Below are 17,337 nucleotides of genomic sequence, written 5' to 3' on the forward strand. Positions count from 1 at the left end.
CTGACCACAATCTATTGGTTATGAACTGCAGATTGAAACTGAAGAAACTGCAAAAAGGTGAGAATTTAAGGAGATGGACCTGGATAAACTGAAAGAACCAGAGGTTGTAGAGAGTTTCAGGGAGAGCATAAGGGAACAATTGACAGGAATGGGGGACAGAAATACAGTACAAGAAGAATGGGTAGCTCTGAGGGATGAAGTAGTGAAGGCAGCAGAGGATCAAGTAGGTAAAAAGACGAGGGCTAATAGAAATCCTTGGGTAACAGAAGAAATATTGAATTTAATTGATGAAAGGAGAAAATATAAAAATGCAGTAAATGAATCAGGCAAAAAGGAATACATACGTCTCAAAAATGAGATCGACAGGAAGTGCAAAATGGCTAAGCAGGGATGGCTAGAGGACAAATGTAAGGATGTAGAGGCTTGTCTCACTAGGGGTAAGATAGATACTGCCCACAGGAAAATTAGAGAGACCTTTGGAGAGAAGAGAACCACTTGTATGAATATCAAGAGCTCAGATGGCAACCCAGTTCTAAGCAAAGAAGGGAAGGCAGAAAGGTGGAAGGAGTATATAGAGGGTTTATACAAGGGCGCTGCACTTGAGGACAATATTATGGAAATGGAAGAGGATGTAGATGAAGATGAAACGGGAGATAAGATACTGCGTGAAGAGTTTGACAGAGCACTGAAAGATCTGAGTCGAAACAAGGCCCCGGGAGTAGACAACATTCCATTAGAACTACTGATGGCCTTGGGAGAGCCAGTCATGACAAAACTCTACCATCTGGTGAGCAAGATGTATGAGACAGGCGAAATACCCACAGACTTCAAGAAGAATATAATAATTCCAAACCCAAAGAAAGCAAGTGTTGACAGATGTGAAAATTACCGAACTATCAGTTTAATAAGTCACAGCTGCAAAATACTAACGCGAATTCTTTACAGACGAATGGAAAAACTGGTAGAAGCCGACCTCGGGGAAGATCAGTTTGGATTCCGTAGAAATTTTGGAACACGTGAGGCAATACTAACCTTACGACTTATCTTAGAAGAAAGATTAAGAAAAGGCAAACTTACGTTTCTAGCATTTGTAGACTTAGAGAAAGCTTTTGACAACGTTAACTGGAATACCCTCTTTCAAATTCTGAAGGTGGCAGGGGTAAAATACAAGGAGCAAAAAGCTATTTACAATTTGTACAGAAACCAGATGGCAGTTATAAGAGTCGAGGGGCATGAAAGGGAAGCAGTGGTTGGGAAAGGAGTGAGACAGGGTTGTAGCCTATCCCCGATGTTATTCAATCTGTATATTGAGCAAGCAGTAAAGGAAACAAAAGAAAAATTCGGAGTAGGTATTAAAATTCATGGAGAAGAAGTAAAAACTTTGAGGTTCGCTGATGACATTGTTATTCTGTCAGAGACAGCAAAGGACTTGGAAGAGCAGTTGAACGGAATGGACAGTGTCTTGAAAGGAGGATATAAGATGAACATCAACAAAAGCAAAACGAGGATAATGGAATGTAGTCAAATTAAATCGGGTGATGCTGAGGGGATTAGATTAGGAAATGAGACACTTAAAGTAGTAAAGGAGTTTTGCTATTTAGGGAATAAAATAACTGATGATGGTCGAAGCAGAGGAGATATAAAATGTAGACTGGCAATGGCAAGGAAATCGTTTCTGAAGAAGAGAAATTTGTTAACATCGAGTATAGATTTAAGTGTCAGGAAGTCGTTTCTGAAAGTATTTGTATGGAGTGTAGCCATGTATGGAAGTGAAACATGGACGATAAATAGTTTGGACAAGAAGAGAATAGAAGCTTTCGAAATGTGGTGCTACAGAAGAATGCTGAAGATAAGGTGGGTAGATCACGTAACTAATGAGGAGGTATTGAATAGGATTGGGGAGAAGAGAAGTTTGTGGCACAACTTGACTAGAAGAAGGGATCGGTTGGTAGGGCATGTTTTGAGGCATCAAGGGATCACAAATTTAGCATTGGAGGGCAGCGTGGAGGGTAAAAATCGTAGAGGGAGACCAAGAGATCAATACACCAAGCAGATTCAGAAGGATGTAGGTTGCAGTAGGTACTGGGAGATGAAGAGGCTTGCACAGGATAGAGTGGCATGGAGAGCTGCATCAAACCAGTCTCAGGACTGAAGACCACAACAACACAACACGGGGGGAGATGTAGGGGGTTTGTTTATTTCAAGTATTCTGTATGCAACTGCTAAATTATTCCATTAGAGAAGATAAACTAATCTGCCAAGATTGCTAATAATAACCCTTATTCTCGATAACTGGTTTCAGTTATGTTTTTTATGAATTGTTAAATCCTGTGTTAAGTAATCTGTTGTATATGAGTTTGCAGTAACTGTATCAAATCTAAATTCAGCTTCTACATAGGTACATTGTGTAATTAACACCATAAGAATATTTTTGAGGGTCTGCCTTAATTATTAATGGGCAGTTATTTTGTATGTATTTATTTATTTATTTCTTATTAATTTATTTCGTGTTCCGTAGACCCAGTTAGTGAGTCAATCACAAGGATATGGAACGTGTCAAATTGTACAGGTTTCAATTTAAACTTACAATAAATACAAAGGCAATTCAATGCCAAATTGTACATAGTTTAAGTAAGACATACTATAAATACAGTAATAGATACAATGGCAGCTAGATAACATAACAACCATTAACAGAAAAAGGAGTTTCAAATAAAGGTTAAAAATAAGAGCACAAAGTTAAATCCGATATTAGGCCTACAAGAGTAAATACAGGTACAGCCAATCTGTTGTTACAAAAAGTGTGCTAATGCTCAAATGCACAATAAAATGAATTGAACTACTTCTAGACATGATAAGTTTAGTGATGGTATACATTTTCTTTCAAATATTCATCCACAGTATAAAAAGATTTCTCTGTCAGGTAATCTTTGAGAACTTGTTTAAATTTTGGCAGTTCTGTATGAACACATTTGATATGTAGTGGTAGAGCATTGAACAGCTTAATGCTGGAGTAGTAAACTCCTTTTTGTACCAGAGTGAGATGTTTCATTTCGAAATGTAGATTGTTTTTGTTTCTGGTGTTGTTGTTGTTGTTGTGGTCTTCAGTCCTGAGACTGGTTTGATGCAGCTCTCCATGCTACTCTATCCTGTGCAATCTTCTTCATCTCCTAGTACCTACTGCAACCTACATCCTTCTAAATCTGCTTAGTGTATTCATCTCTTGGTCTCCCTCTACGATTTTTACCCTCGACGCTGCCCTCCAATGCTAAATTTGTGATCCCTTGATGCCTCAGAACATGTCCTACCAACCGATCCCTTCTTCTAGTCAAGTTGTGCCACAAACTTCTCTTCTCCCCAATCCTATTCAACACCTCCTCATTGGTTATGTGATCTACCCATCTAATCTTCAGCACTCTTCTGTAGCACCACATTTCGAAAGCTTCTATTCTCTTCTTGTCCAAACTAGGCCTGGTGTTATAGCCATGGAATTTACTTTCGTCTTGGTAGATAGAATAATTTTTGCACACAAAGGTCAGCAAGGAAAAAATATACTGTGAGGCAGTTGTTAGGAAACCTATCTTCCGAAACAAGTGCCTGCAAGAGTGTCTTTGATGGACCCCACACATTATTCTGATTGCTTTTTTTTGGATGGTGAAAACTTTTTTTGCAAGTGGTTGGTTCCCCCGGAATATGATAGCATATGACATCAATGAGAAGGTAGTTAATAGGGATATTGGGCGACAGTTTGTAACAATGCTTTTATCACCTTTTTTAAAGAGAGGAATCACTACAGCCAATTTTAGTCTGTCAGCTTGTAGGGATGTATTGTATATGTTGCATAAGACAGGACTAACAAATTTATAACAGTGTTTCAGTATTTTACTAGAAATATTTTCCACACCAGCAGAATTTTTATTTTTTAATGATCTAATTACTCTTATGACTTCGCTTACAGTAACTGGAGGTAAAGATAACTGTGGGATTCTGTTGCTAATAGCTTTCTGTAGGAGGGACAATGATTCTTCCATAGAACCATTACAGCCTGTCTTCTCTGCTGCTCTCAAAAAGTGGTTATTAAATATTTCTGCAACCAACTCAGGTTTCTTTATGATACTGTCCCCTGTTTTAATCTCTACCCGAGACATGTTCCCTGTTGTCCTGCGAGTTTCCCTCTTTATTACATTCCATATAGTTTTAATTTTATTTTCTGAGCTTTCAATTTCTGATTTTATGCACATGGTTTTAGATTTATTTTCATCCATGTTGTCGCCATTGCACTGTAATATAATCACATATGTGGTTTCAAGTAAGAAATACATGTTAAACTAGCAACACAAGTTGGTCCAATTTTCAACACCTACCCTTTACTGGCTGCTGCCTCCCAATTTAGCAGTGACCTGGATGCAATGATGTACTCCGTTGTGATTGACATAAGACCGTTGTATATGGTGAATGACTGTATTTATAGTTGTTTTAGTTTTGACATGTTGATGCATCAGTCTTCTATTCTGTTACGTACCTGCCAGTTCATGGGAAAGAGTGCTTTTACTGCTATTTTAGGTCATATGCCATAACCAGTTCATTGAGGCATGGTGTTACACTGTATATTACAATTGCTTTGTATATAGTCCCACTGTATAAGTGCTTTCTAGGTCTGCAGATGGTAACATTGATTACTGAAACCAGTTATTAGAGGCCTTGGAAAATAAGTTTATTTTCTCTAATGTATTACCACAGATCACTCTTTGCTTCTCAAAATGAGTAAACTAAAATGTGAAGCTACTTTTTTGCATTTTATATATTTTACTATATTCCATGAAGTGTCAGTACTCTAAAAAATGTATGATTTTTTAGAAGTGTCTTGTTGTATAGCCAAAACAAAAAAAACCTTTTTTGGAACTGCTAAAGGGAGGTTCTTGTACATAATGGATTTTCCAGTTTCCTGCATAGATAAGGATTAGTTGCCTGCATGTGTACTCCATGGAGATGTAGATATCCTTGTTTTTCATAAACCCCCTTCTCAATACCCCCTCAGTTTCATTCATAATTTACTGCCACCTGCCCCAACCGCTGTCTTTCCCCACCAATGAGTCCCTCCTCACATCAGCATTTATGAAAGCATATACAAAATTTCCTACAGGAAAATTAGAGACCTTTGGAGAAAAGAGAACCACTTGTATGAATATCAAGAGCTCAGATGGAAACCCCGTTCTAAGCAAAGAAGGGAAAGCAGAAAGGTGGAAGGAGTATATAGAGGGTCTATACAAGGGCGATGTACTTGAGGACAATATTATGGAAATGGAAGAGGATGTAGATGAAGATGAAATGGGAGATATGATACTGCGTGAAGAGTTTGACAGAGCACTGAAAGACCTGAGTCGAAACAAGGCCCCGGGAGTAGACAACATTCCATTAGAACTACTGATGGCCTTGGGAGAGCCAGTCCTGACAAAACTCTACCATCTGGTGAGCAAGATGTATGAGACAGGCGAAATACACTCAGACTTCAAGAAGAATATAATAATTCCAATCCCAAAGAAAGCAGGTGTTGACAGATGTGAAAATTACCGAACTATCAGTTTAATAAGTCATGGCTGCAAAATACTAATGCGAATTCTTTACAGACGAATGGAAAAACTAGTAGAAGCCGACCTCGGGGAAGATCAGTTTGAATTCCATAGAAATATCGGAACACGTGAGGCAATACAGACCCTACGACTTATCTTAGAAGAAAGATTAAGGAAAGGCAAACCTATGTTTCTAGCATTTGTAGACTTAGAGAAAGCTTTTGACAATGTTGACTGGAATACTCTCTTTCAAATTCTGAAGGTGGCAGGGGTAAAATACAAGGAGCAAAAAGCTATTTACAATTTGTACAGAAACCAGATGGCAGTTATAAGAGTCGAGGGGCATGAAAGGGAAGCAGTGGTTGGGAAGGGAGTGAGACAGGGTTGTAGCCTATCCCCGATGTTATTCAATCTGTATATTGAGCAAGCAGTGAAGGAAACAAAAGAAAAATTCGGAGTAGGTATTAAAATCCATGGAGAAGAAATAAAAACTTTGAGGTTCGCTGATGACATTGTTATTCTGTCAGAGATACCAAAGGACTTGGAATATCAGTTGAATGGAATGGATAGTGTCTTGAAAGGAGGATATAAGGTGAACATCAACAAAAGCAAAACGAGGATAATGGAATGTAGTCAAATTAAGTTGGGTGATGCTGAGGGAATTAGATTAGGAAATGAGACACTTAAAGTAGTAGAGGAGTTTTGCTATTTGGGGAGCAAAATAACTGATGATGGTCGAAGTGGAGAATATGTAAAATGTAGACTGGCAATGGCAAGGAAAGCGTTTGTGAAGAAGAGAAATTTGTTAACATTGAGTATTGATTTAAGTGTCAGGAAGTCGTTTCTGAAAGTATTTGTATGGAGTGTAGCCATGTATGGAAGTGAAACATGGATGATAAATAGTTTGGACAAGAAGAGAATAGAAGCTTTGGAAATGTGGTTCTACTGAAGAATGCTGAAGATAAGGTGGGTAGATCACATAACTAATGAGGAGGTATTGAACAGAATTGGGGAGAAGAGGAGTTTGTGGCACAACTTGACTAGAAGAAGGGATCGGTTGGTAGGACATGTTCTGAGGCATCAAGGGATCACCAGTTTAGTAGTGGAGGGCAGCGTGGAGGTTAAAAATCGTAGAGGGAGACAAAGAGATGAATACACTTAGCATATTCAGAAGGATGTAGGTTGCAGTACGTACTGGGAGATGAAGAAGCTTCCACAGGATAGATTAGCCTGGAGAGCTGCATCAAACCAGTCTCAGGACTGAAGACGACGACGACAACAACAACAACATACAAAATTTAAAAAAGTACTAGAAAATAATGCATACAATTCACTGCTGAAAAGAGGAAAACATAATCACTTAACAGATACAGGAAGCATTGAGCAGTAGATATACACATAAATGAGAACTGTAACATGGCAGCTCAGCTTAAAAACTTGCATTCTTTATCAGAGCTTATTGAAATCCATGTATGCACTTGTAAAGGAAGTAAGATGAGGATACAGCGTCCTGTTGATGATGAGCTTATTACAGACGTAGAATGAGCTCAGATTGTGGAAAGATGAGGAGGACAGTCAGCTGAGCCCTTTTCACTGGGACCATCTTGACATTTACCATAATCGATATACAGAAATCGCAGAGAATTTGAGTCTGAATGTCTGACGGGAATTTGAACCTTTGTCTTCCCTAATGGGAGTCCAATGTCTTAACACTATGCCACCTTGCACAATATGTAATCACACATATATATTGTCCTGAAACTGTAGCCCAGCTGTTATGTGATAATGTACCTATTTTATGCATAGCAGTATGTCAAAAATAGCTACACAGATTGTAAAATAAAGTTCAAAATTTCTGTTGTTATGACAGTGCTTTATTATCTTGGTCACCTTAGATCTCCAGACCAATCACCAGCAGATTTCTTTTTGTGGGGTTACGTAAAGGACCTTGTTTATGTGCCTCTTTTTTTGGAAGCCTTTTCAGAACTTAAAATACACATCTCTAATGATACCTTGTCAGTGACTCTACATATGCTTCAGAATGAATGGTTTGAAATGCATTATTGGATTATTACTTAGACAATATCTGTGTGGCTGAGAAGAGTCATGTAGAAAATAGAACACCTATAAAGTATGTAAAATGCAATCTGAACTTTCACTTTCTGTGTAAATTTTATTGATGTAACACTACGCATTGAAAATAGTTCCATTTATTTGTAACTGCTTTATTCATTTTGAATTTTTTAAGGCGAAAGATGAAAAGATCATGAATAGAGCAAACACTAAATTTTGCTGAATTCCTGAGTAAAAGAGGAAATCTAAATCAAAACAGGAAACATTAAATCTGTAAAATTAAATGATATTAAAATGTGTATGCTAATGCATGGAAATTAATGCCAAGATAAAAATGCCTATGAATGTGAATTGCTGGCAGCATGCCCTATGTCTGTGAGAAATGGGTGAAGAAATCACAATAACTAAATGAAACTTATTGCAGTAGTTTATCAACAAATATAACCAGTTTTCAAAAACATAACATAATTGGATAGATACAAAAGCTCCCCACCAAGTGGCAGCAGGAACAAACCTGCACAAAAATTAAGAAAATTTCCTTAACTTAATAACTTGGTGAGTAGATGTTTTTATCTATCCAATTATAGGCTGCAGTATTTTAACAGATGCTTTTGCGCCTTCAGTAAAATAAAATTATGAGGGATGTGTAATCTTCAGACCATTGAGAATTTTTTTACTAAATAAAATTAAATTGACATGGTGTAAAGAAATAGCATTGACTGTTTCTGAAATGCTGAAGTACATGTGACTGGTATACTTTTAGAACATAATTTGTGATTTATTATACAATTTTGTGCATGCATTTTTAATGTTAAACAATTCAGACCATAACTCTGTTTCATCACTGTCTTTATGTGTTACAATAGTTTATAGCTTTACTGCATCATAGTTCATCTTGTATTCTTTTTTATACCAGCCATTCCAGTGGAGGCAGCAAATAATTCCAAGAATGTTGCTATGGTTATAACTGCACGGGGTGGACACATTGGCTTTTTGGAAGGAATTATGCCAGCTTACCAGACTGAGACACAGTACATGAGCCGTTTGTTTTCACAGTATTTTAGTGCTGTGTTCAGGGAAGAGACAGGATTTTTTAATTTATTGGACAAAGCTGACTGATCATGTTATATTACCACCAAAGATATGTTGATAAAAATCACGTAATTCTATGGCTGCTTTCTTGTTGTTATTTGAAAGTCTATAAAATGCATTTACTAGAGATAGTAATTTATAACTTGAGCTAAAATATTGAAATGTAGCATTTGGTTTTACATTCATGATTTCAGAAGAAATGTGATTACATAGCACACTTCATTTGGAGGTTTAATCTCGTTTCTTCCACACTATGGCTTTATGACTAAAGAATTAATTTTAAAAGAAATAATTTTAAATACTATTTTGTACTTTTGTAGTTTATGAAAATATACAGAGGCATATGACATGTGCTGCATTGTATGCATTCCCCCTCTCCTTTCTGTGATAGTTTAAGCATGGATTTTTTTTTTTTTTTATCAGGGCTTGTACAATGTGTTTTAGATGACATTTTTGTCTGGTGTTTTTTGTGTACTCATGTAATTGTTAGTTATGGTTCACATGAAAGTCATAAAATTGTAGTTTCAATTGTTGAACAGTGGAGAAGACATTTGCATTGGAATTAGGGATCAGATTGGTTGTGTCAAATGTGTGTAAGAGCAGTATTAGCAAGTAATGATTTTATCTGTCCACCTCCAAACTGTTGATGTGCCTCACTTGATGACACACATTTTACATTGAGCAGTTATAATGTGACTGATCCTGAGCTGTGGTTGTATTGGTGCTACGTTGTGGAAATACCATTGCACAATGTATGATAAAAAGCTGATGTTGGCTGTAGATGCTCTTCCACTTACATAACTAACCTCTTGCATCCGTGTGTGTGTGTGTGTGTGTGTGTGTGTGTGTGTGTAAATATACATAGACCTATTGCATAAAAGCTCCAGATGCAAGATTAGTTTCTAACAGAAAGATTGTTTGTGAATTTTGTAAAGATGTGTGATGTTAAATCAAAGTGAACTACTTTGTTTGCTGCAGTATTATCTAAAATATATGTAACATAATTATGTCTACTATAAAACACTGTCTTAGCCATTCTGTCGCATTTTCTTGAGACCTTGTCTGTCTTGCCCATTTCGATAATCATTCATTTCCATCTCTGTCCAGCTGTTCTCATTAATGCCAATGTTTTATTTTAATTTTTGTAAGACATTCTGTTTGTACATTGCACAACATTCTGTGTGGATGTTGCACAAATTTATGCTTACTACTGACAGAGATTTTTTCTTGTCACATTACTTCACTAATTTCAATAACTGTCTGCATTATGGAATGCTTTCAGTAGTCTTGCTTTGAAGTTTCAGGTATATTTGTAGTTCATTCTGGCTGGCTGTCTTGGTACAAGAACATTATTAGTGATTTTTTACAACTAATTTTGATGCAAGATTTTAAATTTTATGTTCCTGCCATTTTGTAAGATACAGTGACTACACATTATTTGCAGATATGTATGTATGTATGTTTTGTCTTCAGAGTTTGTGAATGTTAGTAATGATCTACAGCATTAAAAAGTTAATTGGCAATGCTGCACAACACTAATATTATGATAAGAGCATTAAAAAACACCTTCAATTGCCCTTACATCACTATATACTGTAGACTACTATTATCTGTGTTAGGTGGTAATAGTAGCACTGAATAGTTGTGTATGTCTTCTTGTGTATTAAATTAAGTATTAATGCCTGTCAGTATGGCCAAGAGTTGTATTGTTTTTATTTTTTTCACTTTCTTTACTTGTGCTCTTATGTTCTGAACAGTTACTCTTCTTCTCAATTTACCCAAAAGGCATATTACAGTATCAATATTACTGTAGTAACCTACTGATCTGCAGAAAACTGTGTGTAATTGTAGAACATAAGAGTTAAATTATTGCATAGTGATTAAGACACATCTTGGTATATATGTGATCTGGCCAACGTGGTTTTCCAAAATTGCATTTTTATATAAAATGTTTCTGACAGGACCAAATTTCTGTGCACATGAGAAGAGCGTAAAAAAATAAAGCATGAAAGAAGTGAAGAAAATCTTTTGTCTTTATTATTTTATGTGTTTTGCCATCATAACACACAACCTTTTTCCCTGCTCTTTTGTTGCATTTAAAGATGTTCAATGTCTTTGTTTTTCCCATTTGTTTGTAGTATCTGTCTTCTGTCGTTTTATGTTTATTTCCTAGTTTTGGTACCTATATATGTTTCATTTTCTTCTTGTACCTCCTGATAAGAACAAATAAATGCTATGGCAATGGATCTCGGAATGGTTAGGTCATACAATAATGTTTGTGACTTTCATTATAAAATTCTATGAAAACAGCTTAATATAATTGAATTACAGTTTGTTTACATTTTCTGCAAATCATCTTCTGGTAAGGAAAAATCTGCAAAATTATTTGACCATATTATTTTTCATTGCAAAATTAATAGTCTCTTACTAATTTTCTCAACTCCTAGTTGCAGGAAGGAATTATGTAATGGAATAAGCAACCAGTTGCATAAAAGAAATAGATGTAGGAGCAATAAGTAATGCAATACTGAACCCATTAATACAATAAGAGAGCTCACAGTTGCCTAAAAGTTTTATGCAGACACTGTGACTAAATGTAGGCATCTGAGAGCTCTTATTGTATCAATGTATTCAGTATTGCGTCACTTATTGCTCCTGAATATATTTTTAGGACCATAGCAGTTTTGCTGAATGGACTGTATTATTGACACTCACAAACAATGTGATAGGCATAACCTTCTGGAGAAGGGCACCAAGTGCCCGAAACTGGTAAAGAAATTTCTTTTATGCAACTGGTTGCTTATTATTTCATTATATGATTGACTGATTGATTTATTCATCTCTAGAACAATATACATTTTATGGATGTCATCAAATAGTTGTACCATATTTCTTCTTCATATAAACACAGTGTTTTAATTAGTTCTACTTTTCTAATCATATCACAAAATTATTACCTAGTGCAATGTTTATGAACATTAAATTACAATCTAAAGTTATTTTAAATATTCACTTACAGTAAATACAGTTGTAGTAAATATTTTTTTAGGCTTTGCTTAAAGGTGTGGGGATCATTTGCATATTTTATTTTTTGTGGCAGTCTGCTTCGGAAACAAATGTTTTGTGTTTGGTGGAATTTCACTATATACTTCCGTAATACGAAAATATGCAGCTTACATTTTGCTGCAAATCAAAGATCTTTCCAAAGCGCATTTTTTATTTTTATTTTTATTTTTTTTCCCCCTTCCCTGTGGTTCGTTTCCTAAAGTTGCAGGAGGTTCTAAGCCAATTTATAAAACCTTAACCATTTAAAGGACTGATAAGTTTTACGATCCTGAGTGAAGTATACTGTCACTTAACACAGAAAAAGTGTATTTTAACCTGGGAGAACCCGGGAATTTTTCTTTCCTGCGTATACACCCTGTATGCACTAATGCTTAATGTAGACGATATTAGCCATCCTTCTTTATTCAGTCGTTATATCCCCTGTGTTTGTATTAATTTCTGAGCCTATGTATAGACTTTTTATAACTCTTTAACTTGCTGACATAGCCACTTGTGCCATAATTCAACAGAGCTTGCTTGTGGTAGTACTATCAAAAGCTTTGGGAAAGTCTATATAGGTTATATGTGTCTGTCAGCTGAGTTCTCTTCTTTAATTTGTTATTTGTTGTAAAATAGATGTGGCATCAGCAGTTCATCTTGCTTTTCTGTAACAGCTTTGCTCTTCTTGAGTCAACATTTCTGAAATATTTGGAGGTTTTTGTTTATTGTTGTTCATACAATTTATATACTGAATTTAGGAGGCATATGTGTATGTAGCTTCTGCAACCTCCTTTTGTGATTGAGAATATTACTTACGGTATTTTTCAAGAATTTTGATATTTTTAATCTCCTTTTAAAGGTGCCTAAAATTCATCTGTGTTGACTGTGTCAGTTTTGTGACATTCCTTCTCCTTTTCAAGTAGGTTATTTTGTTCCTCATTGTACCATAGATATCTACAATCCTAAAAACTTTCTGTGCTGCTTTATTGTGTCTAATTTTAATGTATCCATCTGTGTTCTGTTAAGAAGTGTTAGAGATTTATATATGCAATTATGCATGTTGTGTATGTCGTGTTCTATTTGACTAATAAATCACTCACAAGAATTCTGTTGTCTTTTTGTATGTGTGACTTTTTTAGTGCAAACAGTTGTAAAGTAGTAAAATGCCAATAGTTATATCCATATGTCTTGTCAGTTTTTTTGGCTCAGCTCAGTTTCTTTACTGCCTCTATCTTATATCAGTGGAAACTCCACACTGGAGTTCCAACAATATTAGGAAAAGGATAGATTACTAATCTCCATCAAGATGACATTTTGAGTTGCAGGCAGGCACAACAAAAACACTGTTACACATTTATCTTTTGGCCAAAGCCTTCTTCAGAAAAGAAAAACACACACACATTCATAAAAGCAAGTAAACCTCGCGCACATCTCCGGCAGCTCGGAGAGACATTGATCTTGTAACCATGCTAATGATGATGTGTTAATTTGACTGTGAAACCTGTAATGTTATTAGAACAACTGCACTACTAAAAATTCTTCCACCTTTATTTCAGTAGCCTACTGTTGGCCATCTAATGTCTGTAGCTTACCCTAGTATTCCAGATACCTTCCAAAACTTTTGATTCATCAAAATCTCTTTGTGTACCTCACTCTACTTGAAATTCAATCACAGCTTGTAATGAGACACACAATTAAGGAAAATATTACCTGTTGTGTGGTGTTGATCAGCTTATCAGAAAGATATCATCAGTTTTATTTAGCAGGACTAGTGGGGGTTGGCTGTTACTAAGTCTTCACGTCACTGGCAGCATATGCTATCACTTTACACAATACAAGAATGTTAAATATTGACTCATTATATATGCTATTTGAGGCTGAAATCAAGTAGAACTATATCAAGGAGTTTGTAGCGGCAAATGATATCCATCAGTGGACATAGATGGCAGTGATCTGTTTCAGTCTGTTTTCTCTTTATTACATACTTCTTTGTCCTACTGTTCTGGTGCTTGATCTTGGTATGTTTTGGTGCTAACTCACCATGTTTGTAATTTGTGCTTCAGTGTAAATATACTAAGTTATCTTGCAAGTGTGGAGCTTATTCTTTCTCGCTATTAATTCTATTCACTTAAAGTAGACAAAAAGCTAGAATCTAGATTAAGAATACCGATGGCGCTACAGTCAAGTCAGAGCCACAGCGGCAACCTCAGAATGCAGTTACACAGGACACCACAGCAAAGGCAAGCTCTTCAAATGAACCTACAGTTCAAGGCAGGAACTTTGGAAATGTTAAAACTTCCTACCTTCTGGACGAAACAACCACACCTATGATTCATGCAGGTAGAGAGCATATTTTTGCAACATGGTGTCATAGCTTCAATCAACAGGTTTCATTGTGTGTCGGCACATTTTGAAAAGGCACGAAGTGTACAAGCAGAGAACTTGTTTAAGTTCACAGAGTTATGAGATTCTAAAAGAGCGTTTAATCAGACAGTGTGCATTAACTCTGGAGAGCAGATTGCATAAACTGTTACAGGAGAGTGAGATGTTGCCGAAACAAATGTTGGCACTAAAAATCGTTATCTGGCAAAGATTGTTGCCCGAGGCTTCCCTTCAGTTATGCCTTAGGCAGCTACCACCAACGATCAGCAATCTCTTAGCAGCACATGCCAAATTATGCTTGGCAGTCTTGGTCAAGAAAACTGAGATGATGGCTGAATATTCAGAGCATAAAGGTTATAGCACTGTCAAACAGACTGGCATGGTTGATGCCCTGAACCAAACATCACCAATAAAGGCAGGAAAGGCAGTCCCAATTCAGGTGTAGTGCCAAACATGTCCCTAAGCATAGCGGACAACTGAGAGTGTGAAGGAATTACAAGCCGCAGGGGCAGCTGTGAAACAAGAGCAAATAGCCACTCCATAAGCAAAAGTAAACATAGATAAAAAAACCACCAGTTCAAACTTTGTGGTGTTGGTACCATTGGCATTTCAGCAAAAATGCATGCCACTCCATCAGTCTGTGCAATTTTCCAAATTAATTTGATGAACCTGGAAGGGTGTAGGTGGTTGTTGACAAAAAAATTGCCTTACTACTTCTTTACCTCCCGCATCTACTGCGCCAAGGTTAAGGAGCCGATCACTGCCATACATAGGCAATGTGGAACATACCTGGGTATTCACACATGAAGATTTCCACAGGCGCACCATTTGATGAGCATCAATCAGCAGGTCACGTACTTCTGACATGTAAAAGTACACACAGGACTGTTTTTACGCTCCCGCAAGGCACTGACTGCTATACAACTCAGAGGTCTGTGAGTAGACAGTGCATAACATTTATGGAGGGATTCAAAAACTATAGTTTTGCTACAGACAAAACAGATTGGCCTAGCATGTGCAACTGAGAGCAGTCTCGCCGGTTATTTGTGGGGGACAACATGCCTGGAACAACATTTTTGTAAATCCAGGTTCTGATTGCAGTGTGTTACCAGCTGTAAGTTTCACAGGCAGTGGTTCCAATGTTCCAATAACTCTAGCAGTGACAAATAATTCCACAATTGAGATCACAGAATGAAAATTTCGACACTCGATCTTGGGCTGCAACACACATTCAGATGGCCATTTCTCAGGACAAATGTGATGGAACTGATTTTGAGAGCTCCAAGAACACTGTAAACACTGTAGAAGGACCAAGAGTTTTCAGCATTATTGACTGCCACAAGGCGTATGCACAGATTCCAGTCGCAAAGAGTGATGGGTAGAAGACTGCTATCACAACTCCATTTGGTTTGTTCCATTTCATTTAAAACCCTGTGGCCTAAATGCTGCACAACCATGGCAAAGGTTTATTCAGCAAGTTCATAGAGGGCTTTCATTCCTTGTTTTGTTACATGGATGACATTCTTGTCTTCTCCGACAATATGGAACAATATAAGGAGCACCTACGAACCATTTTCCAGAAGCTTAAGGACTTTGGAATGGTAATCAACAAAGACAAATGCATTTTTGTGTGAGAGAGTGTACAGTTTCTCAGGTTCATTGGTTTCACAAAATGTCTATCTCCAAACAATGAAAGTGTACAGCTCATCGGTGACTTTCCGGTTCCAAGGACTTTCAAGGAATTATGAATATTCATAGGAGCAATTACTTTCTACTGACACCATCATCCACAGGAAGCTGTGAAACAGTCTCCTTTGACTGCACTTCCGAAGGGAAAGCTCATCTCAGGGAACAAGAAGGTACCATGGAACAAGAATCTGCTGGAGGCTTTTAAGGATGTTAAGAATACTATGGTGGAGGCTGTGCTATTACATCATCGTATCCATGATGCCAAACCAGCAATCATGGTCAACACCAGCCTGGAGACAGCCAGCACATCATTACCATCATTACAACAGAGGATCAATGATGATTGGGACACTTATCACTTTTTCCTGTCTCTTGACAGAAGCACAGTGCAAATGGAGCACTACAGACTCTGAATTATAAGCCATTCATGTGGAGGTTAAATTCTTAAAAGAATACCTGGAAGACAAGCGCTTTACAATTGATACAGATCATGCACCGCTCACAGCATTCTTTTCCAAGACAACAGACCTAGCATCGCTCCATCAGTGATTGCATAGTGGACTTCATAGCACAGTACTCCATGACTTTAGACACATAAGCAGCATGTACAATGTTGCAGCTGATTATTTATCACACGGCTGTGCCAGTGTCAATGCAGTTTGCTGGGAGAATATTGTAGTTGATCAAAAGGAAGACTCAGAATTGGTTCAGTTGTTGGCTAATCAATCTCATGGTTTGGTGTTTGAATAAAGTAGGGGTGAAAGAGCTGGGACTTGCCTTATGGTGTCATACATCATAGGGTAGAGTGTGTCCTTACATTCCACCGGGACACAGGAAAGAGGTTTTCTGCATCTTTCATAATTTAGCACACCCAGGAGTCAGTGCTTCAACTAAACTGCTGGCACAATACACCATATGGCCCAGAATAAGAAAAGATTCCGACCATTGGACCCAATGTTGGTTACAGTGTCAGAAGAGTAAGGTTGGTAGACATGTGCATGTGCCTATGGAAACATTTGCTGAACCTATAGCCTGTTTTATGCACCTACATGTTGATTTGCTGGGACCTCTTCTGTATTCTGAAAATTATAGCTATGTGTTGGTGGTGGATTGGTTTGCCCATTGGCGAGAAGCATTCTCTATTTCCAATATTTTGACAGACACTGTGTCTACGACAACTACTGGGAGGCTGGTTTGCTCACTATGATGTACTGCAAGCAATCACGTCTCACTATGGAAGAGAATATGTGGTTTTCTTTTTCAAGAGCTGATATATATATATATATATATATATATATATATATATATATATATATATATATATATATATATATATATATATATATATATATAAACCTGCCAGAACTTTCATTTGGTAAGTCACATCATCTTTGTTTTTAGATATATTTTTCCTACGTGGAATGTTTCCCTCTATTATATATATATATATATATATATATATATATATATATATATATATATATAC

General features: G+C 36.8%; 1 protein-coding gene across 2 annotated transcripts in view; it reads left to right on the plus strand.

The window, feature by feature from the left end:
* Nucleotides 1-17,337, plus strand: part of LOC126260869 (phospholipase ABHD3) — a 548,197-nt gene that overhangs the window by 49,283 nt on the left and 481,577 nt on the right. Inside the window, exon 8 of one of the 2 annotated variants that reach the window (XR_007546654.1) lies at nt 8,560-9,552. Coding sequence is in view for 1 of the 2 variants with exons in the window: in XM_049958300.1 (XP_049814257.1) it covers nt 8,560-8,762 (203 nt within the window). In the remaining variant the exon portion in view is untranslated. Of the gene's footprint in view, nt 1-8,559; nt 10,760-17,337 lie in introns of those variants that run through there. The other variant, XM_049958300.1, reaches the window with a different exon arrangement.

The sequence above is a fragment of the Schistocerca nitens genome, chromosome 1, assembly GCF_023898315.1.
Source record: "Schistocerca nitens isolate TAMUIC-IGC-003100 chromosome 1, iqSchNite1.1, whole genome shotgun sequence".
Taxonomy (NCBI): Eukaryota; Metazoa; Arthropoda; class Insecta; order Orthoptera; family Acrididae; genus Schistocerca; species Schistocerca nitens.